Genomic DNA, 25,186 nt, shown 5'->3' with positions numbered 1-25,186 from the left:
ATTTATAGAGTATGAAAGTATAGTATATCAGAGAAATGCCTGAATGTTATATACCATACAGGACAGCCTGGATTGAGGAAGAACTCAGGAAATGGGTGATTACCAAAGATGAAATGATTCACCAGGTTTATCTGCAGCTCCACTGAACCTTTATTTTTCTTGAAGTCTCTCTTTTTTTTTTTTTTTTTTTAAACAAATACCCTCATCACAAAAAAGCCATTGTTTGAGTAAGTGTGGACTTTTGAAACACAAGGGGATGTCAAAGGTTTTATCCTTTTTTATAACACTGTCATTTTCTATTTAGAAGTGACAGTAAGAAAAACATCTAATCCAACTCATGCAGAGGTCAAAAACAGGCAAGCAAGAGAGTACTGAAGCAAGTGCAGTCAGAGAATGTTATTAAGATGTGAAACTGGTTTGAAAAAAGTTATCACAATAGAAAACTAAAACTGGATTGTACAGCTTGTAAAATCAAGTTAAATTAGGTGTGATGTTATCAAGAGTCTAAGAATTCATCTGAAGCAATTAGTTGATGACGCAAATATATTCTATACAATAATATTTGTATAGTTATTTATGGTCGTAATAAGCTAAGCATTTAATACTGCAATAAAATGAACAGAAAAACACACGTAATCCACTTTTAATTCTAAGAAAAATAAGAATAACGAGAAGTTCAATGAAGACATTCCAGATGAATTGTACCAAAAAATAAGAGAGAGAGAAAATGACTGAAAAATTCAATTTGCAATGGAGAACTTCAGAAGATGTTTTTGTCTTAACATTAAAAATTCTAGCGGTTTGTGTGAAAACAGACAGTAAACACACTTATATAAAGATAATTAGAACACATAAATCCAGTAAACCATGATATGAGCTGCTATGTCATCTCCAATGAATACTATTATAGATCTCTAAGTACACCTTTGGAATGGAAAAGAAAAATGTTGACTTTATTTTTATTTTAACCTTTAATAATTCAGACAATGCCCAAACAGTGTAACAATTTTAGAAGTACTTACCACACCCAAATACCTTAGTTTCAGTGACAGAAAGTAATTCAGTGTTCACACAGGGATAAGTAGTTCAACCCACAATTTATTGAACTACACATCAGACTCGTTAAATGCTATGATAGTTAAATCTAGAATAACTCTCTGAAAAATATCTTGGTGAGTTCTTGGATGTCAAAGTGTATTACACATTATTGGATTGTTGAAATTATTAGAATATGAAGTACCTGTCAAGGTTTCAACAATAAAAATATTTTTTAAAAGACCCTATTTGGTAATAAATTAGATTTATACAATTGATAATTTCAAAATAAATAAAATCTGAGTTGTAAATGCCTCCTACCCTCACCCCACCCCCAGTATACATACCTTATATCATTTTCATTTAACACACAGTGTGTCTCAAATTTTTATGAGCATACATATCCCTTGGGGATCTTGTTAAAATGCAGGAAGTGTAGGGCCCATTTCTAACAAGCTACAGATGAAGAAGATGCTGCAGGACCTTGCACCACCCTTTGAACAGCAAGGTGGCCCATTATATATTTAAGATAATTTCTGGCATAATGACTGCACAGTTTTATAGATTCAAGGCTGTACTATTTTGGAATCGAGTATAATAAATAACCAAAAACGATCACGAAAAATAAGTTTTGGAAGAAAAGAACGTTTTAGTTAAGTGAAAGCTTAAGATACACCAAGTTGGCAGTGTTTCTATTTGTCTGACACTGACACCTTTGAAACATTACAATATAAATCAAGATACCAAATTCTAGTAACTTTTAAAAATGAAGTTACTATAGTTTGAGGCTCTCCTTCAGTTAAGTCCAGAAAATTCAAGCCAGCACACTGCAAAACCACTATTAAAAATCTTTAACAGCAAACTGTCCATTTTAATTACTTGTAAACTTGCTTTAAGCTATCCCATCTCCTCCTCCTCTTTCAACAAACAAATGCTTTTTCTTCTGTCTTGTAGCTAAACAGCGTGTAACACCCAGTGCCCCTCCCTTTAAAAATCGAACAAAATTGTCTCCAACCAAAGGACCCAATGCAAAAAGGTTGGCTTCTTTTATACACTCATAGGTAAATGTATCTATTTCCACAGGATTACCCTTACATGTGATTGGTTGGCTTGACTTATGGCCTAGGTAACACCCTTGATCCTTCAGAAAAGACAGATTAGGATGAGAACCTATCAATACTACTGCCGCAGACAGCTTAAATATTTTCTTCAATCCAGAAATGCTTTGGAGAACACATTTCATGTCCGACTTAAAGGAAAGCACATGGTGCTCAGGAAAGCTGGTATAATCAGATAAAAGATTTGAGTCTACAGAGTATGACTGAGTACACATCATATGATAAACTTTATGATATTCAGGATACAGCTTTTTGGGAAGCTGTTTGAAAATTAAGCTTGGATCAGTTACTCGTCTGCGAAACACATGAATCACGGGGATATTACTATTGTAAGCACACAGTACTGCATCAGCAGCAGTAAGCCCAGAACCTACAATTAACACTGGATCCACTTTGCCACGCAACTTTCCTTTGTTTATAGCAGCTCCAAATTCAGGCATTGAATGAAACACAAAAGGAAAATCTTCCCCTTCGATTTCCAGATGGGCAGGAGAATCCAACGTTCCAGTTGCCAGTGCTACATTCTCAGCAAAGAGGCAGAAGGGAACATGAGAACCATCAGCTATTCGCTGATAACCCCTAATTTCCCAGTTTCTCTTGATAAAGTTTGACTTCTCTATCTTTGTTGAAATATCTCTGTCTTGACTATCATCATCATCTTGATCTCTGTAGAGTCTTGATACGGAAGTTATGTAAGTATTCTCTCTGAAATTCTTCTGAAGACCCATGACTTTTACATAATGTTTATAGTAGCGAGCTATTTCCTCTGGCATAACTCGATCCCCTTTTAGGTTCCTAAAAAAGGAAAAGGAAAAATGTCCTATAAGGATACTACTTTCAGTTTACATGATTATCATCTACCTAGTAAGCTTTTATAGTTTTTTAATTCCACTGGACTGTCTTAGCTATACATTATCCTAACACTTAAAAAAAAAAAAATTCTATTTTTAGTAAAAAATCTTCACGAATTACTTTTAGTAAAAGAAGAAGTAGTTCCATGAGAGCAGAGACTATATTTAACACATTTGTTTCCCCAATGCCATGAATAGTGTCTGTTCAAACACACTGCTTGATAAACTTTCATTAAATGAAGGTATTAAAATGTGGATATTTGAAAATTGGACTACTTTATCTCACAATTATAATCTATAACTATCAACTGAATTATTTTCATGACAATCACTGAGCAGGTCTAACTGTAATATCTATGATTCTTAAAATTAAATATACCATCTTGAAATGAATTTTAATACACTGCTGTTTTCCTAATAACTGAAAATAATTCAGATCTGTCTTTTGCTAAACAAAGTCATCTAGGTAAACAATAGATGACATTTCACTCTATGTGTTTTCCTACTCATAAGCAGAGCTAAAACATAACTGTTCTTTATGAAAAACTTGCATTAGTCTATGTCATTTTCCAAAGTTCAAAGCAACAAGCAAAATCCCCTGCCCCAATCAGAGATAAGAAACAAATTACTTGACATAATTCATGATGTGGATGCTCCTCAATTTACAATGGGGTTTGTCCTGAAAGACCAATCATGTAAGCTGAAAATATTTTAACTCAAAAATGCATTTAAAAACTAGCTTACTGAACATCAAAGCTTAGCCTAGCTTGCCTTAAATGTGCTCAGAGCACTTACACTAGCCTACGGTTGGGCAAAATCATCTAACAATAAGCCTATTTTATAATAAAGTGTTGATTATCTCATGTGACTTACTGAATTCTATACTGAAAGTGAAAAACAAAATAGCTGTATTGGTACCCAAAGTATAGTTTGTATAAAATGCACATCACTTTGGTACCACCTTAAAGTCTAAAAACCTTAAGTCAAACCATGATTAATCAGGGACTGTTTGTAACTTGTAATGGGAAGTTCACAAAAATTTTTCTTTTAAAATTTAATAATTATAATTAAGATTTAGTATTAACTTTCAATTTTTACTTCTTCAGTCATGTGTCACATAATTCAATCAACAAAGGACAGCATACACAACAATGGTCCCATAAAGGATTATAAAGGAGCTAAAAAACTCCTACAGCTTAGTGACATCATAGCCATCTTAAAGTTGTGGTACAATTACTTTTTTAAAAATAAATTCAGTGTACCCTAAGTGTACAGTGTTTATAAAGTGTACCTTAGTGTACAGTAATGTGCTAGGCCTTCACATTCCTTCACCACTGACTGACTCACCCAAAGCAACTTCCGGCCCTCCAAGCTCCATTCATGGTAAGTGCCCTTATACAGGTATACCATTTTTGGTATGGCACCTCATACAGGTATACCATTTTTAATCTTTTATATCATATTTTTGCTATACTTTTTCTATATTTAGATACAAAAACACAATTGTGTTATAACTGCCTACAGTATTCAGTACAGCAACATGCTGTACTGGGTTGTAGCCTAGGAGCAACAGGCTATATCCTATAGCCTAAGTGTATAGCAGGCTATACCATGGAGGTTTGTGTAAGTACACTTTATGATGTTTGCCCAATGAAATCACCTAATGACTCAATTCTCAGAACGTATCACCATCATTAAGCAATACATGGCTGTATTATCATCTCCATTTTACAGAATGGAAAACTGACTAGTTTATTTGTTCAGGATCACAACACTAGAAGTCACAGAGTCAGACTCAAACTCCACCAATCTCTAGAGACCTAAGAGTCTTCTCTCAACACTATGCAAAGGCAGCAACTAAACCTAAATTTATCACAAAATTCATCTGCACATATTACTTCAACACAATATTCATAATTTAGAAAAGTAAATGCTTCTGGTACATAAATCATAAAGCTTTCTCTTTCTTACCCTTTTACAAAGTGAAGAATGTGTTAAGCAATTTCACTTGCCAACTTACGAAGATCAAGAACTGTACAACCTGCCTAATTTTACTTCAAGTTTCAAACCCATATATAATTCTTTTGAAAAATCTAAAATGAATTTTTTGAAAGGTTTAATCTCAATTACCCATGATGATATAAATTTGCTCTCCCTGAATTTCCTCAAATTAAGGAAAACTTCTATGAATTAACATGGTTGTTAATCTAGCAGGAATTGAAGTACTCAAATGTTACATCCCTGTTCTAACAAAGGTTACGTGACTTCTTGCTTCACTTGTTTTTGTGAATAGTCAAATTAAGAGTAGATTCTCTGTATTAGTAATTCTTCTCTAATATTTACTATCCTTGACAATGATTGATAGGATTTTCATATTTCTTTTTAAATTTTGGGATCTTTCCCTTAAAATAAATAAATTTATAATTTTCCAAGATGAGATTTCTTCTCAGTTCTACTTTTTTTTTTATTTGAGACAGTGTCTTGCTCTGTTGCTCAGGCTGGAGTGCAGTGGCGTGATTTCGGCTCACTGCAACCTCTGCCTCCCGGATTCAAGCAGTTCTCCTGCCTTAGCCTCCCGAGTAGCTGGGATTACAGGCATGTGCCACCACGCCCTGCTAATTTTGTGTTTTTAGTAGAGACGGGGTTTCACCATGTTGGTTAGGCTGGTCTCGAACTGACCTCAGGTGATCCTCCCACCTCAGCCTCCCAAAATGCTGCCACTGTGCCAGGTCCTCAGTTCTACTCTTATACTTTTTTTTTTAAATATGTCCCTTCATACCCAATTAGCTATCCATAAGCCAGATTCTAGTTTATCCATAATTTTAAATTATCAATCATACAATATACAGTCTTTACCCTAAAAGTCAAACACTTTAGGTATGCAGAGTTTAGGTATTTATATAAGAAATATGCATAAAGTTATATATCAACTCATAAAAATAAAGTATGAAAAATAATATATGGATGGATGAGAAAGTAACTAAACAGAGAGTGATTTAACAAAAGAGTAGATAAATCCATGATTAACAAAATGTCACAGGAAACCAATCTGCAATAATCCCTTACCTCTGTGCTTAGTTTTATAACATCTCTAAATGAAAACTAGCATATTATAATCACTGCTTCAAGGACACATTTTTATTTGAAAGACATGTACATTTACTTCAGCCATGACAAAATCACACATATTTTGAAATTTTTCCACATTCTCTTTTTCAATGTACATCAAAGAATTTTAATACAGTTTAATCTTTACCTTCGTTTACTTGATACCCAGTCCTTAAATTTAAGTCCAGGTAGCTCCATCCAACTTCCAAAACTGATTGTCAACATGGAGCCTTCCATATTCTATTAGAGTTAAAGGGGAAAAAAAAGTACAGTCAAAAAACAAGAAGTAACATTTTTGTTGTTGTTGTTTGTCTATTTTTTAACCAAATCCATCTCATTTGCAATAATTATGACTCTGGATAAGGTATGCTCCCACAGTCCTAAATGGTTGGATAACTTACCTCAAAAACATTACTCCAATAAACTTTCATATGCCTTCATCATTTGATATTATCCCAACAACCTTCCTTCATATAGTTACACATTTAGAAAACAGATTTACAATATTACCCAACGCCTACACAATGTTGATAACTTTGGTCTATGATCAACATAATTCAGATGTACAATATTATGTCAGGGAAACAAAAATTCACTATATTCACTTTTTGAACAAAAGGAAAAATGTTCATTAAGTTCCAAAATTTTAGATGGCTTTTCATTTTAATATTAACTTTTTTTTAAAATTAGCAAGAAAGCTTTTGCCCCCTCCATCAATTATAATTCTAAAATCTAGGCTGATGTGGATACAGCAGCATCTCTTCTTAAAGATACAGAAATAGGCAGTGGATGCCTGAGAAACATACCCACTGCTGAGACACTGCTTGCCATCAAGCTCCTTTGACCTACTTATTTCTGCTTTGTTCAATACAAAGCAAGAAAAGCCCAAAGGCCAATTATCTATTATATCTTGACCTTTATGATCTCTTTCAATCAACTCTTTTAGGCAGTGGCTTCTTTTCTCCTAACTTCTTGCCCTGCTTCTATAACACCCAGTTTGAAAACGGGACATACTATTATTATTATAACTGACTGACATTCACAGAGTACTTACTATGTGCTAGGCCCTGTGAAGCATCATTTGTGACTGTATACAAATCACCCAAGAAAGAGAATGCAGCAAACTGCCACCCTGCTTTGAGGGAGGCTAGCCCTGATACCAGGTTCAGAACCTGGAATCATCATAAAAGGAGCTGTTAAGAATGTGTTATCTATAGGAGATTATTTGGAACCTGAGAGTTTCATCTCTAACTCTAAAACCTTAAAAAACCACTATTTCACTTTCTGATAATAATTTCTTAACATTATTCCCACTGCACAAGTTCTTCCAGTTGGTTGAGAGCCCTAGTGCTTTGATCTCTTTTCTCCTACCTTTCTTCCCCATGTAACCTATATGCCATGACAAGCTGTCATGGAGACTGTATTATTAAAGGATGCAAACTAAATAGAAGTACTGTAGGAGCATACAGAAAGCATCTGGTTCTTCAAGGACACAAATGGGCTGAGGAGTGTACCAAGAGAAAGGGAAAACATTCAAGGCCAAATAAAAATTCACGCGGCAGCTTAATAAAGACAGCGAATATGAATGTCCTTCAAGAAGACAAAAGAAATTCAGCCTTGTGCCTGATAAGATTAACTTAGCAGGCCTGCGTTGTTCCAACCTTTCACATTACCGAGAAAGGCCTGTCTTCAGGACCAAGCTTGGCTGCCACCTTCTCAGAAATAACTTCTGAGCCCTTGAATATTCTACCTGATGAGCATGGGTTTTGCATGCTTAAGGCCTTGGCAATGCTATACCAATGTAACCCTGACAGTTTATCGTAACAATGTGATTTATGTGAATATCAGTTTTTGCTCTGGGAGGCAGAAGTAAGTCACATGGGAGCTGCTGGCCTATATGACTGACCCCACAGAAAACATCCCTACACACCACACCTGTGACTTTACTATGATTGGATATCTAGAAACTTACACTTGGACTCTGCCCCGTGAGACTTTTCCCATTGCTGATTGTTATCTGTATCCTTTCACTGTAGTAAAATTTAACCACAAGTACACCATCTTTACTGAGTCCTGTGAATCCTACTGAATCTTCAAGTCTGAGAATGAACTTGGACTCCCCAACAAAAGCATGCTACAGAACAGAATGTCAGAGATAAAAAGAGGAATATGATAAGATACCTAAGTAAGGGCTAGATCGGACTTGGTGAGATACATTACAAAGTCTACATACTATATATTAGATGAATGGAGAGCAACTGAAGAGTTTTATGCATTGGTGTAACATCTCAGACAGGTAATTTAGAAGGATGAGTCTGGCTTTGGTATGGATAATGGATTGGAGGAGACAAAATGAGTAAGAAAACTATTTAGAAAGGGTTTGCAGTAATTCTGGTGAAAGACAGTGGTGACCAATATTAGCAACGAAATAGATGGACCCAAAAATCAGAAATGAAAAAGGTTTGGTGATTAATTTGAAATGAGAGTTGAAGAAAGAGAAATCAAGGAAGACTCTCAGGTTCCTGGCTTGAGTAACTACATAAGAATGCCATTTAATGACAAGGAAATTGAAGGAACTTGATGATAAAGATAGTTAGCTTTAGGCACATTAAGTCTCAGGACACCTGCAGAATAATCAAGGGAATATATGAGAAACAGCAATCTGGGCTGGTTTTGATTTTGGGAATTCTGATTTGGGAATCAATTAATATCAATATGCAAGCCACTGAAATAGGTAAGATAACCCAGGGAGAATGAAGGGCATGAAGAAAAGACCCAGGCTTGGGATAAGGTCTACAGAAGCACATTTTTAAAGAGTAAGAGTCAGCTGGGTGTGGTGACACATGCCTGCAATCCCAGCACTGGGAGGCTAAAGCAGGAGGGTCATTTGAGCTCAGGGGTCCAAGGCTGCAGTGAGCTATGACTGTACCACTATACTCCACCCTGCGTGACAGAGTGAGACGCTGTCTCAAAAACACCAACAAAAAAGACAAGAATCCCAACGGTATCAGAAAAGGAGTGACCAAACAGGAAGAAAAACAAGGAGACTGAAGATTCAGAGAATCTAAGAAAGATATTAACACTGTCAAAAGCTGCAAAGGTCAGAAAAGATAAATTTAGAGACTCATCATCAAATTAAGCAAAAAAGGAAGTTACTGACTTTCAGAAAAAATAGTTTAAAGGAAAACCAGTGGCAGAAGGTAGAGTGAGTAAGCTAAGGAGCAGAAGGCAAAGCAGGGAGAAGGATGTATAGGCAACTCTTTCAGGAAGTTAGTTAGAAACCAAAGGATGAAGATCAGCTGGCACCTAAAATTTTTTTAAAGATGGAAATAATTTCAGCATGTTTACATACTGACCAATAGAAGCTGGCAGATAAATTGAAGCTACAAAAGAAATGGGGAAAGTCAAATAAATAATGTTCTTGGGAAGATAGGGATCCACAATGTAGCTGGAAGGTGAGCCTTAGATAGTAGTAATATCTCTTCCGTTATAACGGGATTAAAAAAAAGAATTAGCATTAATGTGTAAGTTTTAAGTCTGAGCATGAAATTGTGGAAGTTCAATCCTAATGGATTACATTTTCTCTGTAAAATAAGAACCAAGAGCACTTCTATCTCAGCATGAAAGAGAAAAAAGAGATAAAGGTTTGAAAAGAAGGAAATATTGAAGCTTATAGTAATGTTTTGGTCCCAACTGAGAGTAGAGAATATTTTCACAGTTGTATATATATATATTTTTTCTGGGGGGTCTGACTGCTCAAGAAAAGATAAAGTGGATAGTTAGATGAACTGCCTATCTGACAAACCCATGTGATAGAAGGACAATGGGTTAAGGGAATTAAAGAGAATAGTTAACTCAACGGACTATAGAAGCTGAGCTGGATAAGTAATATGTAATAAGTAATAATCTGTATTCAAAGATTATGTATAGTGTGCATAACTGGGTGATAAGCTTGAAGAACAGGAAACTGTGATCAGAAAGGAAGACATTTGAGAATTTAGGTTTTTACAAGCTGAGTAGTTATGAGAGATAAGATCTACAATGGAGCCACTGGAGTCAGCAGCCAATGAAGAATACAACATCGTCGAGAATGAGGAGACCAAGAAACTAAAAGGTTAAGATCTTGGTTCTGTGTCATGTTTGTAGAGGTAAAATTATTCAAGGTGATAATAAAACTTGGGATATAATGGAAGACCATGAATTAGGTGCCACAGGTTCAGTAACTAGAGACAGTCTGGAATGGTAAAAAAAGTCCGAAATGGACACAGTCTGGAGACAATCTGGAATGGTAGAAAAGCTAGAAAATGGCATGACCTGTTCAATGGAACAGGGCTTTTTACACAAGCGCATAGGGGTGTGAAGAGAAGACCAACCTTATTAGCCAACCTGATAGGACATGGGGCTATGGGAGAATGAATAGGCTCCACTTCAGAGGGCTGCAGTGGGAATGGTACCTTTAGGAAATAGCAAGCTTTCAAGAAAGAGAGCAGAAGCAGCATCTGACTGAATGGTTAAAGATATGGCAAAGCAAACAAGTTGTTTACCACTAAATTGGTTCAAGGGGCCACAGAAAGTTTGGAAGAGAGAAGAGTGATGAGAAACTAGATCACAAGAGAAACAGAAAACTATATGAAGATAAGTAGGAGAGAGGGGTGATGACTGAAGAAGTTTACATCTTAAGCCATGACTCAGGTTAATTAGGATGTACATAAACCATAGCAGGGGAGATGGTCATATAAACAGATAAATAGTACTACAGGCAAGCACAGTAAGATTAAGATATGGAATGCAGATAGGATCAAGTAATTATGTCTTGACCTTCAAGAACCTTCACAGAGGTGATGACTGACAACTGGTACACAGCTGAAATATTACTTACTTACAGCCCTATTCTAGTGAATACATGCCTGGAAAAAATCAGCAACTTTTAGGTATATTTTAACTTTTACCACTGGCTCAAAATGTGTTTTTGGTAATCAGGGTTTATCCATACTTTAACTTTTTTATACATAAGTGAAAGAAATGAAACATCAATTATTGCCTGCATATTCTTCAAAGCAGAAAAATGTAAGTAAAATAAAACCTCAGGAATTCAGAGAAGGCAGTCTAAATGCCCTCCCCACCTCCAAATACATTATGGCTTTTTTTTTTTTTTTTTTTTTTTTTTTAAAGAATGCTACTAATTAACAGCAAATATAAACACTTAAGGTTTGGGCATGACAGAATTCTTTCTTATCTTGTATTGGTGGTTTCACAGCTACAGGCATTTGTCACAACTCGTCAAATTATACATTCTAAATGGATGCAGCTTACTGTAAATAAATTAAGCTTAAAGTTGATATTAAAAAGTAAACATCATAAAACTTAAGCTAAAAGCAACAAATAATTTAGTAGTTGCTACTCATTATTAAAAAGAGAATAAAGATTTTAAAAGAAACCCATGATATATTTAATCTAGGAATGTCCCGATATCCTGAAACAGTCATTTTATAAACATAAACAACTTTTCAGATGTGCAAAAGTGCACTAATATACGAATAGCCAACTGAAGTTTCTACTAAAAATTTGGTATGTGATATATTTTAAAGTTCCCATGAAGTCCGTAATTCATAACATAGCAAACTAAATTACTTAACATCAATTTGTATAACAAATGAATACTCACTACACACTAGACACAGTGTTAACTGCTAAGAACACAGGAAGGATGAACAATTATTACTCACTGGCCCACTAATGAAATGTACTGAGTGAATCTTTAATTCACTGGTTCTCTGGTTTAACCTCTGCTATGAACTGAATTGTATCTACCCCCAAAATTCTTATGTTGAGGTCCTGTCCCCCAGTGTGATGCTTTTGGAGACGGGGCCTTTGGGAGGTAATTAGAGCTAGATGAGGTCATGAGGGTGGGTCCCTCAGAATGGGATTACTGGCTTCATAGGAAGAGAAAATTTCTCTCTCTCTCTGCTATGTGAGGACACACTGAGAAGGCAGCTATCTGAAAGCCAGGAAGAGGGCCTTTATGAGAAACTGAACTGGCTGGAACCTTCATTTGGGACTTCCAGCCTCCAGAACTGTGAGAACGAAGTCTGTTGTTTAAGCCATCAATTCTATGGCATTTTGTTATCGCAGACAAGCAGACTAATACAACCTCCTTTACATTTTTCACTTAAGATTCTGCAAATGTGAGAAAATAATGGATACTGCTTTGAAATACTATGTGAGATTCTGTAAAGTCTAAAACAAATAAGTGAGTTTTAAATATTTATTAAACAAAACATTCTTGAAATGTCTTCTACATAATTCTTGTAAGAGAGTATAGAGACATGCTTATTCTAAGACTGTACCGGTAATAAAATTTGGCTTGATTTACTGCTACTAGTAATAAACCCATATTTAACTAACTGAACAGCATTAAAATTCTTCTCAAATAAAAATGTTATAAACATCATTTATAACATTATCATAATGCTTAAGAATCAACTTGGTCTTATCAAGACAAATAATTCACATACACTAAAATGCTGAAAATTATACTCACATGCCAAGCTCCACCAGGTGGACCTTTACCAAGAACTAAGTGAGGGATATAATGATGTTGCTCTAATTTCCAATGCAAAACGGATGGATAATCATACCCAAAGTCAGCATCTGGATGAAGAAGTGTGTCGAAAAGCACTGCAACTGGATTGGATGATCGGCCCTCAAGGCCCTCAGACAAGTATTCTAAGTCCTGAATGAACAAAAGGAAGACAGAGTTTGAAAAAAGCCAGCATTTCCCAGATAGTATATTCTAATGTCTACCATGATGCTCCAATGATAAAAAGCAGTACTCCCAAACTTGACCACAGAGCACCTACTAAATCTCCACTAGGAAATAATTCAGAAAACTCTGCTCTAATAAATTCAAGAAAATATACAGATGTAACTCAGAATATATTTACGAATCTAAAATAAAAATGATACAAGGTGTTATTTAGAATAAAGGGTTTCAACTAAGAAACAAAGCTTATATAAATAAAAACTAGTCTTGTTTCAGCATATACAAATTTTTTTAATTGACATGTAAGAAATAATACCTGATCAACAATGGAAAGATGTCTTGCTTCTTCTAATTTACTATTTAAGATTGTATTTGGGTGTATTGCTTCTGATGATAAATATGGTCTGTAGCCTGATAACATATAAGAAAGGCATATTCCTGAGGGTCCATTTCCTATTAAAAATAAAAGGTGGAAAGGGGTAGGTCATGCATCTTAATACTCTCGTTCCTTGGCTTTTTTCTTACTTTGAAAATGGCTCTTTTCCCTCACCAATTCTTCCTTTTCTAATCTCTTAAAATCAGATATTTCATGAGATTTTTACCTTTGCCTTCTCTCTTATTTTCTTTTGGGAATCTCATCTACTCAAGGCTTCAACTCTCTATGCTACTGACATCCAAAATCAGTTCTCTAAATTGACCTATTTCCCAAGGATATATTCCACATTTCCATTCTACTTCTTGACTCTACCTGACAGAGTGGCCCACTAATAACTTAAACATAATGTGCTCGAAGGCAAGCTCATAAGTCCCTTCACTGAGGTGCCCTCTCCTTCTAACCCTATCCTATCTCAAAATATGGTACTAGCAAACTTCTAAGTTAATCAGTTTCTGGTTCTAAACCTAGTTTGCCCCCCACATCCTGTCAGTTGTCTTTGCTATTCTCATTCCTGTACTTTCACCTAAAAGACAAGTCTCCTACTATTTCTCTGCCCTGAGATTCACCCACTTCCAATCATTTCACGTACTCCATTCAGATAAGTTTTGGTAACACACAATCCTCATCATGTTACCCTTCCATTCTAAAGGTCTTAATTGTTTGTTTCTGACTATCCAGTGTTCTCCATTTGAAATAACTTTTGCAAAGATTATGACAGTGAGAGAAATCTAACATGGCTGACTCCATCTTGCTTCTAGCTTCAAAGGCTGGCTGTCTTCACTCATTCCTAGGTATAGGCAAAGCTAACCAAGGAAGGAATTTATAGTTTAAGGATGGTAACAGTCCTTCCCAAAATTAAACTGCCTTTCTAAAACTAATGAAAGGCCACAAGGTTAGGATTATGAGAGGTGCCTGAATTCTGCTAAGATGTAGGCAGAGTGTCTATAATTCTGTACTGCTGAAGAGTCACGTAGCCAGAGGTCACAAGATGTGTGATTTCCCTAATTGCTCTTACAGATAACATCGCTATTGTAGATCCTGAGGTTGGCCTTTTGAAATGTCTTTTCAGACTTTTGCATTTCTGATGACTGTCTGACTCTACTGTTCCCGAGATTCAAGACTCAGACCCAAGACTCAACTGAACCAGTCCTGTGGCTCCCCACCCAGAATTGGACTCAGTACTAGAGAATCATTTTCGACACCCTAGCACGGCATCCCCAACCAATCAGCAGCACCCTATTTCCTAGTTCCCTGTTCACCTAACTATCCTTGAAAACTTCTAACCTCCAAGCCATCAGGAGGGATCAGGAGTTTTGTTTTGTTTTTTTTGTTTTTTGTTTTGTTTTGAGATGGAGTCTTGCTCTGTCACCAGGCTGGAGTGCAGTGGTGCAATCTCAGCTCACTGCAACCTCTGCCTCCTGGGTTCAAGCGATTCTCCTGCCTCAGCCTCCCAAGTAGCTGGGACTAGAGGCGTGTGCCACCACACCTAGCTGATTTTTGTATTTTTAGTAGAGACGGGGTTTCAGCGTGTTGGCCAGGACAGTCTTGATCTCTTGACCTCGTGATTCACCCAACATGGCCTCCCTAAGTGCTGGGATTACAGGTATGAGCCATTGCACCCGACCAATCAGGAGTTTTATAAGGAGACTAATTTGAATAACTGCAGTTCTCTCATATGGGCTGGCCTTGTGTCAAACTCTTTACTGCAATGCCATGATCTCAGTGAACTGGTTTTGGTTGTGCAGCAGGCAAGAAACCGCCAGGTGATTACACACGTTCTAGTCTCAACCATCTTTCCAGTCCTAAATGCTGATATCGCCTTCCTATATGTTTATATGCTTTAACTAAAACCAAACTGGATTACTTGAACTACTTCCATTTATGAATTAACAATTCCTTTATTCTAGATTGCCACTTCTTTATTATCTCTGCCTTTTAAAAATTTAATCCAACTGAGAGAATTACTAGCCACAAAGCAAAAATCCTGTTCCTTGCCTAATATGTTACCCCAAATAAAATATACTCAAAGATGTAAGAAAAGTAAAACCATAAGAATACTAGAAATAGAGAAAGCAGAGGAAGATTTCAACGTATAATACTAGAATAGGAAGCCTTAAAGACTGAAAGAAAAATAAAAAAATATTTAGAACTAATCCTTCTTTTTTTTTTTTTTTTTGGAGACGCAGTCTCGCTCTGTTGCCTAGGCTGGAATACAGTGGCGCAATCTCAGCTCACCACAACCTCTGCCTCCCGGGTTCACACCATTCTCCTGCCTCAGCCTCCCAAGTAGCTGGGACTACAGGCGCCCGCCACCACACCCAGCTAATTTTTTATATTTTTAGTTGAGACAAGGTTTCACCCTATTAGCCAGGATGGTCTCAATCTCCTGACCTTGTGATCTGCCCACCTCGGCCTCCCAAAGTGCTGGGATTACAGGTGTGAGCCACCAGGCCCAGCCCTCTTTTTTTTTTTTTTGAGACAGAGTTTCACTTGTCGCCCAAGCTCTCACGATCTTGGCTCACTGCAACCTCCACCTCCTGAGTTCAGGCAATTCTCCTGCCTCAGCCTCCCGAGTAGCTGGGATTATAGTTGCCCGCCACCACACCTGGCTAATTTTTGTATTTTTAGTAGAGACAGGGTTTCACCATGTTGGCCAGGCTGGACTCAAACTCCTGTCCTCAGGTGATCCAGCCCACCTTGGCCTCCCAAAGCTCTGGGATTACAGGCTTGATCCACTGCGCCCAGAGATGTCCCAGACCTATCCCCCAGAACCTGCAAATGTTACTACACAGCAAAAGGACTTTGTAGATACGACTAAGGATCCTGAGATGGAGAGTAACCTAGATTACCCAGGTAGACCCAATCTAATCACAAGAGTCCTTAAAAATAGAGGACTTTTCTCAGTTGTGGTGAAAGGGGGACATGACAATGAAAGAAGGTTAAGAAACAACATTGCTGATTTTGAAGCTACAGAAGGGAGCCAGGAAAAGGAAACATTCTTCCCTAGAGCCTCCAGAAAGCAACACAGTCCTGCCAACACCTTGATTTTGGCCCAGGAAGACCCATGTTGAATTCCTGACCCACAGAACAGTAGAATAACACACTCACATTGTTTAAAGCCACTAGGCTTGTGGTAATTTGTTACAGCAGCAACAGAAAACATATATTAATTAGCTCTTTATGCTCAGGCTGGTGGTGCCATTGTCAACAGTAATGACACTATATAAATATACACGAGGTTAAGCTACTCACAGCTAGCTGAGGCAAAACGGGGATAGGCTGTTTTGTGGGGAGTGGAGTGGGCAGGTGCAAATGAAGGTTAAGTTTTTCTTTTCTAACCTTCCCACAGCCTAGCCACACAAGAAGACAGGGTTCCTCCATTCATTCAGGACAGAAAACCAAGGTTAGACGTAAGGGGGAAAATGAAACATAACGTTATGGTCCCTGATATCTCTTGGTTGAGAACTATTACAAAAACTGTCATCTCTATCATATACTGTAGAGGAGAATCTAGTATAGAACCTAGTATAGACGAATAATCTTGCTCTCCTCTTTTCCTTCCTTTACAGTATCTCCCACAAGCCAGAAGACATGAATTTTCTCCCCTTCCTACTAACTTTGAAACAAACTATCAAAGAAACATAGGAAGTCATATGCCACCAAGCCACCTATATTCCTTAACTCTCTCCTTTGTCTTAGTTAGCTTCACCCTATATTCCTTGTCTGAATTCCTCGTGTTTGTATATTAGATGAAAAATATACATAACAGGTAATTAAATGCATGCAATAAAACTAAATTATAAAAGTTTCTAAATCTGAATTAGGTTGTATTAATAGTTAAATTTTTAATATCTTATATGCCTATCTGTTGAGGTGATACGAAGAATATAAAATAATAATGTGTGGTTAAAGTAATTATAAACATCACCTTAGAGTACTATAATGTCATTGCTAATTGAGCACCAGTTACTAACTTGCACAAGTTACTCAATATCTGTGTCAGTTTCTCTGTCTGTATCTGCCCTACCAACATCAGAAGTCTACAAAGTTGTAAGGTATTATCCAATAATATACATAGAACACTCTTCAGAGCTCTAATAATATTATCACATCACCATGACACTGTCATATAATTAATACAAATGTAGGAGGTATTTTAAAATAATGTAGTAATATCAGTTCTTCAGTAAAAAGACACTGCATTTTAACACAGATGCTAAAATCAGATAAACCAATTACTCTCCAAAGATCTGGTTATTAGTTTTTTAGCATATCAAACCACCTAAGAACACTTTTCAATAAAATCTTAAGAACTTGTACTAACTGTAGATTTATAAAAGTATTAAGGGTCATAAATGTAATTTTAAAAGATAAAATACAATAACTTACCTATTATTACCACAGGAAAAGTCACTGATGAATCTTCCAGTAAAGAAGTTTCTTCAACTAATGGCATCGCTTTAACTTTTCGCCCCAAATTATCACCAAAGTATTGCACTAAGGAATTAAAAATCTCTCCTTCAGTTTCAGTGTCACTATAGTTTCTTTTTAAAAAAAGAGAATAAAAAGAGATATAGTCAATATAGCCTTTACAAAAATCAATCTCTACTCTGAGTTGATTTTGACATAAAATATTTTAATCGTTTCATAAAAGAAGAAAATCCTTCCGACCAATGCTTTCAAATTAATTGCTTCGCTACATGTCAACCTATACCAACTTGAACGCCAAATATCCCCAATATTAATAGCTGCTTTCTCAAAAATTCCAAATATTAATAGCTGCTTTTCTCTCACAAGTATCTTGTAGTCAAGTCCCTATGAAATAAGCACCTCTCTCAAGATCAAAGACAGCACTGTGTTGGGGAGTTCATAATTCTCTGAAACTAGTCTAGAAAGGGCTAGTTTCTCCTCTACATTTTTCTTTTTAAAAGGTGAGTGCATTAAAGACAATATATAGTCATACACATTTTAAGAAAAAGTTATGGTATTTATACATTATAAATTGTGCATTTTGGTATAAGAAATTAGGTGTATACATTTTTACTCAGAAAAGTATTACATATATACTATATATATATACTCTCTCTCTATCTATCTATCTATATATATATATATATATATATATATTTTTTTTTTTTTTTTTTTTTTTGAAACAAGGTCTTGCTCTGTCACCCAGGCTGGAGTGCAATGGCGCAAGCATGGCTCACTGCAGCCTCCACCTCCTGGGCTCATGTGATCCTCTTGCTTTAGCCTTCAGAGTAGCTGGGGCTACAGGTGTGCCACCACACTTGGCTAATTTTAAAAATATTTTTTGGTAGAGACAGGATCTCGCTATGTTACCAAAAATATATTAAATATATTTCAAAAATATATTAAAATTATATCTTAATGTTATTTTCCAATTTTTCTTTCTCAATTGGCTCTCTAGAAATTAGTTTTAGCATTCTCACATTTTCATGCAATACATGGAGTATCTCCTGAACAGCTAATGTTCTGCATTATATTACAGTTACTTTAGCATAGAATCCCTTAATTTTATCTTCATACAGTCAGCAACAACCACAATTTCTGGAAGTATTAAATTAAGTACCTACTAGTGGGTGTGTTTATTACTACTCTCAAATGATAAACAAGCATGGGATGGATCAGTTATTTCACAGGATTGAACTCACTGATCCCAGAGGAGGTTGACACAAAGAAAAGAATCAGGCAGAGACAGGAATTTCTACCTCCCTATAAACTTCAGAGTTCCCAATCTACCCTAGGATAGGGCAGACTTACTCAGGACACACTGAGAGCTTTCTTGAAGCAAAAAAAGTAACCTATACCCCAAATATTTGGTTTCCTCTTACATAGCCTCTTTTGACCAAAACAGACACTAATCAGACATGGCTACTAGGGGAAAACCCTTCTCACAGTGCAAGCCTACCCTTGGGAGGAAGTTTTATATGCTCAATCCATCGATTTCTGATTCATTCCAACTACTGCCTCTGATCAGATCCAGATGCATCAGCTGTCTTGCCTGTGCCTGCTTACACCTCTTGGCAACTGCATTTCACATGTTTTATATTCTGCTCTGTCCCTGATATTTCTCCAAAGTATGTGCAAAGGTTAGGTTCTCCTGTACCTTTGGAGGCTTCTGATCAAAGTCAGTTTGATCAGAAACCTCCAAACCACTGCTCAAAGAAATCAGAGATGACACAAATCACTGCTCAAAGAAATCAGAGCTAACACGAATGGGAAAACATGCCATATTCATGGGTAGGAAGAATCAGTATCATTAAAATGGCCATACAAACTCATACAAACTGCCCAAAGCAATTTATAGATACACTGCTATTCCCATTAAACTCCCGATGACATTCTTCAAAGAAGTAGAAAAAACTATTTTAAAATTCATATGAAACCAAAAAAGAACTTAAATAGCCAAGGCAATCCTAAGTGAAAAGAACAAAGCGGGAAGCATCACCTTACCTGACTTCAGACTATCCTACAGGGCTACAGTAACCAAAACAGCATGGTACTGGTACAAAAACAGACACATAGACCAATGGAAGAGAAAACCCAGAAATAAGACCACACACCTGTAACTATCTGATCTTTGACAAACATGACAAAAATAAGCAATGGGGAAAGGATTCCCTGTTCAATAAATAGTGCTGGGATAACTAGTTAGCCATATGCAGAAGATCTAAACTAGATACCTTCCTTATACCACATACAAAAAGTAACCCTAGATGGATTTAAGACTCAAATATAAAACCCCAAACTGTATAAACCCTGGAAGACAACCTAGGCAATACCATTCAGGACACAGGCACAAGCAAAGTTTCATGAGGAAGACGCCAAAGGCAATTGCAACAAAAGCAAAAAAAAATTGACAAATGGTATCTAATTAAACCAAAGAGCTTCTGCACAGCAAAAGAAACTACCAACAGAGTAAACAGACAACCAACAGAATGGGAGAAAATGTTTGCAAAGTACGCATCCAACAAAGGTCTAATATCCAGCATCTATAAGGAATTTAAATTTACAAGAAAAAACAACCCCATAAAAAAGTGGGCAAAGGACATGAACAGACACTTCTCAAAAGAAGACATACCTGCAGCCAACAATCATGAAAAAAAGTTCAACATCACTCATTAGAGAAACGCAAATCAAAACCACAATGAGACACCATCTAACACCAGTCAAAATGGCTATTAAAAAGTCAAAAAATAACAAATGCTGACAAGGTTACAGAGAAAAGGGAATGCTTATATGTAGGGGGGAAGTGTATTAGTTCAGCCATTGTGAAAGACAGTGTGGTGATTCCTCAAAGACCTAAAGACAGAAATACCATTCCACCCAGCAATCCCATTACTGGATATATACCCAAAGGAATATAAATCATTCTATTATACAGACACATGCATGTGTACATTCACTGCAGCACTATTCACAATAGCAAAGGCATGGAATTTCTCTCAACATTTTGTAGTTTCCAGTGTACAAGTATTGCATTTTTTATTAAATTTATTCTTAAGTATTTCATTTTTTTGATGCTATTATATAAATGAAATTCTTTTGTTAATTTTCAGATTGTTCAATGTTAATGTATAGAAATACAATTCACTTTTGTATGTTGATTTTGCATCCTGCAATATCGCTGCATTTATATATTAGGTCTAGTAGTTTTTTGCGTGTGCAGCCCTCAAGCAATGAAGAACCAAAGTTTAGTTTATTCAAATTTCCTACACATTAGTTTATCTAAATTTACACAGTACAGGTAATTTGCTCTGATTTTTCAGGAGCCACTGGTATAAACTGTGTGATAAACTATTTGCAGTAAACCTGCCTACTATTTGATAGTGGTATAACAAAGAAAAACAAGGAAACAAAAAACAGAAAGTGTGATTCACTGGTTTTACATAAAACATTAATTAAATAAGACTTTTAATAATTATTCTAAAAAATTCAGAGTTTAAGTTGTAAACTCAGTATTGCTGTACATGTTTTATAGTACATGCACAGTATATCACAAGTCTATGAACAGTGTTAATCTCTAGATTTCCAATTTGATATTCTATTTAAAACAAGAACTTATTTTGAGTAATAAAAATCCACTTTTTCTTTGAGACACAAATTAAAATTGGAAAATATGCACAATTACATTTAGCAACTACTAAAGAACAGCACTTTACATACAAAATTAGTTATTCTATTGCTAGGAAGCAAGTTAAAAGCCTATTTGACATTTAAGATGCTTTTAGAGGCCTTCCATTTTTTGTTTTTGAAACATTACAGCACAAAGTTTCAGAGAACATTTCAAAGGATAGTGTAGACATAGTATCTGGACAACAAAAAGACTTTTTCCATACTATAGCAGAAGCACGTGTTTAAATGATCATTCAAACTAAAATGAAATGCTTTACTAACTGAATTTTTATAGTCTTTGGAACCATGATCCTAAAATTTATCAAATGTATACTACCACATGGAAAGAAGGTTCTAAAGCCACAAATGAAGTCAGTCACACTCTTCATCTTCTGGAACACGAAAGAAGATTTTTCCGCTGGAAAATTAGGACAGTTCTCTCACTACTTATCCATTCAGATGTTAGACAATACAGATGCCACAATCTGTTTTATAATCTGTATTTTTTTTTTTTTTTTGAGACAGAGTCTCACTCTGTCGCCCAGTTGGGGTGCACTGGTGCGATCTCAGCTCACTGCAACCTGTCTCCTGGGTTCAAGCTATTCTCCTGCCCCAACCTCCTGAGTAGCTGGGATTACAGGCACACACCGCCATGCCCAGCTAATTTTTGTGTTTTTAGTAGAGACGGGATTTCTACCATGTTGGCCATGCTGACCTGAACTCCTGACTTGAAACTGCTCGAGAAATAGCATTGGTAAATCAGAAACATATTCCTGAAGGAGCTGGTAAACAATTAAAAAAAAAAAAAAAAAAACAACAACAACTTTAGACACAACAGACCCGTTTTTGCAATAAAAAGTGTGGTTTATTAATCATAATGTTTATCTTTGGCAGCTAGCTTGTTTTCCTTTCTGTCCCTCAAGACCAAAACATAGCAAATACTTGGTTTTCACTCCCTACTCCAAATTTCTGTGCACAGCAGGAAGCAAATGGTATTCACCACCCAGAGTTAGTCAAAAGAATATGAATTCTACACTGTATATCAAAAGGTGTCAAATAGCTTTCACACAATATTTTTCTGAAACGCATGCTAGTTTCTCATGGGCTTTATTTAGTTTAACAAGTTTCACTAGGGGAACCTATTTCCTAAAACTTTCCATAGAGAATCTGATACTCTCAAACCGCTGTCTTAGTAGTCAACAAATTTACCTAAAAGTTAAAATCAAGCAGTTTATTATATGAAACTATTTTTCCTTAATATCCACAACTTAGAGACTCATTCTAACTCATTGAGAGGTTAGACAAGCTTGGATTATCACTATTAACAAAAGAAGTTCCGAACTTTCTCTGTGCCTTACATCTTTTTTACTACACGATGACGCTTCTTGACTGCTTCTCTGAATACTGTTCTTAAATATACACAGGATTTACAAGAAAACCAATTCTATCAAAACAGTCATAAAAAGTAAACGTGATATGTATGTACATGTGCTTCTCCACTGCATTCAATAAATTCAGTAATGTGTTACTATAATTTTGAATAAGTATACAAGGCATTTCTATATTTACAACTGCAATGTGATATAAACATATTTATGATCTCTACTGATGACAGTCACACATACTACTGTGATTTGTTGCTTATATTTGTAACTGAATATTAGTTTTTAAAATTTAGAGAAATGATATACCTTTCTTTCCATCTAAGTTCATGTGTTACCTAAATTCTATCTAGAAAACCCGTAATTTAGGAACGCTTGATCAGAATTTCATATTTTACCAGGAAAGAAGTCTTACATAGAATTATTCTGGAACATCAGTATATGTAAAGCAAGGTACTAAGGTATTCCCTAAGCTTAACAATTCTTCACCCCAGGGTTAAAATCAGTTTCTAATGTCTGGTCTTTCCACCAATGACTGAGGTGTTGACCAAATGTGCTAGATCTAGAAAACATACTTTTATTTTAGAAACGTATTATCTTTTATCATCCCTAAAAACTTTCCCCATAAGGTGAGTGTAAAATCGCCTGATTCTTTAAATTTCTACAACACACATGACTTACCATGGCTAACATCTTAACCAAGGCAGAATCTATTTGTAACTAGATGACACTGAAATGTAGTTCCCTACCTTCCTCCCACTCATTACATTATTTAGAAGACTTTTTAAGAAATAATTTTTTTTAGGGAGGCAGGCACTTCGTAGAAACCTTCGCTAAAACTTTGCACTACTGGGAAGTCTCAGCTCGCCGTAACCGACTCAGCCCGGGCCTAGCCAGTCCCGCAGTCCCGTGACCCGCGCCGTCCAGCGCGAGAAAAGGGAACAACAGCGCAAGGCTCCCCGGAGCAAGGACCCCGCCACACCGCACCCCACACCACCCCCACGCCCAGCAGGACGGCCGAGGCGGTAGGACGCTGCGGTCCAGGCGCTCGCCCTCCACCCCAGTCCCGACTCCGGCCAGGCCAAAGAGCTCGAGAGCGCTGCATTCCCGCCTGCTCCCCTCCCATCCTCGGCGAGGAAGTCACCTGAAATGACCGGCCAGGGAGCAGCGGCAGCACCACACGGGCATGGAGCGCTGCGCGAGGGGCGCCCGAGCGCGGCCGCCGTGGCCGCCTCCGCCTCCCCCGGCGAGGCTGCCCGCTCCGGGCGCCCGCTCGCTCGGGGTCGCGGGGTCTGCCGGGCGCCCCTGCCCCGCACCTCGCCGTTGCCGCGGCTGTCCCGGCTCTGTGGCGCCGGAGTCCGCCTCCAGATAGCGGCTTCCGCTCCTCGCCTGTGGGGAGCCAGGCGCCGGAGGCGGGTGATCTCCGGGCGCCGCGGTAGGGGCGGAGCAGGGCGGGGACGCTGCGACGGCGGCGGCGGCGGCGCGCGGGCCCCTCCTCGCAGGTGCGGCGGCGGCGGGCGAAGTCTGCGATTGGTGGAACCGGGGCCTGGGTGAGGGGCCGGGCCTGACGGAGCCGAGGCTGCGCGGGCAGGGAGCCGAGGTCTGGCGGCAAACTGCGCGGCCCCAGCGGCAGCAATCAGGACCTGGACCTCGGTCTGGTCCCCGCCGCCCCTCCGTGTGCGACTTGGTGAGGCTGGTGGGTGCGCGCCGAGAGGGCCGAGGGACGAGCGGAAAAGAAGCTGCTGAGAACTCGGGCCACCCAGACGGCCCGGCGGAGGTCCCGGCGTAAGGCGCGTCCTCGGCCACCTCGCCGAGGACCCCAGGAAGGGTCGAGCTTCCCACGCCTGAGAACCCACCTTTGGGCATTTCCTCGCGCTGCTGGGGTGCAGACCGCGGGAGCTTCCGGGTGCCTCCACCCGTGACTCCCGCATCACAGTCACCTGGGGGACTCACCAAACCACAGGTGTCCGGGACCCGCCCCCGACGGTTCTTTTATGGAAGTCCCGCTTCCGGAAAGAGGTCATCCTCTCTTCTTTATGTCTCTCAAACACACACAAGTGTAGGAATTACCAGCACGCTGGGTGAAAATCCAGGTGCTCAGGCCCGCCCCAGACCACACCGGTCTGTGGGGAAGAACGGGAACGCTTGCTGCTTTTTAAGCCCCTGCAGGCGTTTGTGATGCAATAGGGAGTTAGAAAAGTATTCAGTAGTGAGTGTCCTTATTCGGTTTGTCAAAAATCAGAGGTGGGGAGGACAAAACCCAGGAGAGATTGATTGCATCTGCTTTTCTACGGAAATAGTTAGCTCCGCTTCTAAAAAAGCCGTGTTTTTGTGCTTAAAATACACGTTCGTTTATA

At 37.8% G+C, this 25,186-nt stretch overlaps 1 protein-coding gene across 2 annotated transcripts; it reads right to left on the bottom strand.

Moving 5' to 3' along the window:
- Window positions 1-625: 625 nt before the first annotated feature.
- OSGIN2 (oxidative stress induced growth inhibitor family member 2) lies at window positions 626-24,792 on the bottom strand. 2 transcript variants are annotated; one of them, XM_008001041.3, is made up of 6 exons: window positions 24,686-24,792; window positions 17,701-17,855; window positions 13,192-13,328; window positions 12,654-12,845; window positions 6,261-6,352; window positions 626-2,948 (listed from the first exon to the last, which is right to left on the bottom strand). In XM_008001041.3, the coding sequence occupies exons 2-6, from the start codon at window positions 17,765-17,767 to the stop codon at window positions 1,928-1,930; spliced, it is 1,509 nt and encodes a 502-aa protein (XP_007999232.1). In that variant the 5' UTR covers window positions 17,768-17,855; window positions 24,686-24,792; the 3' UTR covers window positions 626-1,927. The 2 variants fall into 2 exon arrangements, with proteins under 2 accessions (XP_007999232.1, XP_007999231.1); XM_008001040.3 differs by lacking the exon at window positions 24,686-24,792 and adding an exon at window positions 23,974-24,241.
- Window positions 24,793-25,186: the final 394 nt, after the last annotated feature.

The sequence above is a fragment of the Chlorocebus sabaeus genome, chromosome 8, assembly GCF_047675955.1.
Source record: "Chlorocebus sabaeus isolate Y175 chromosome 8, mChlSab1.0.hap1, whole genome shotgun sequence".
In the NCBI taxonomy this organism is placed as follows: Eukaryota; Metazoa; Chordata; class Mammalia; order Primates; family Cercopithecidae; genus Chlorocebus; species Chlorocebus sabaeus.
The sequence above is the reverse complement of the archived record's forward strand: the minus strand, read 5'-3'. Positions and strand labels throughout refer to the sequence as shown.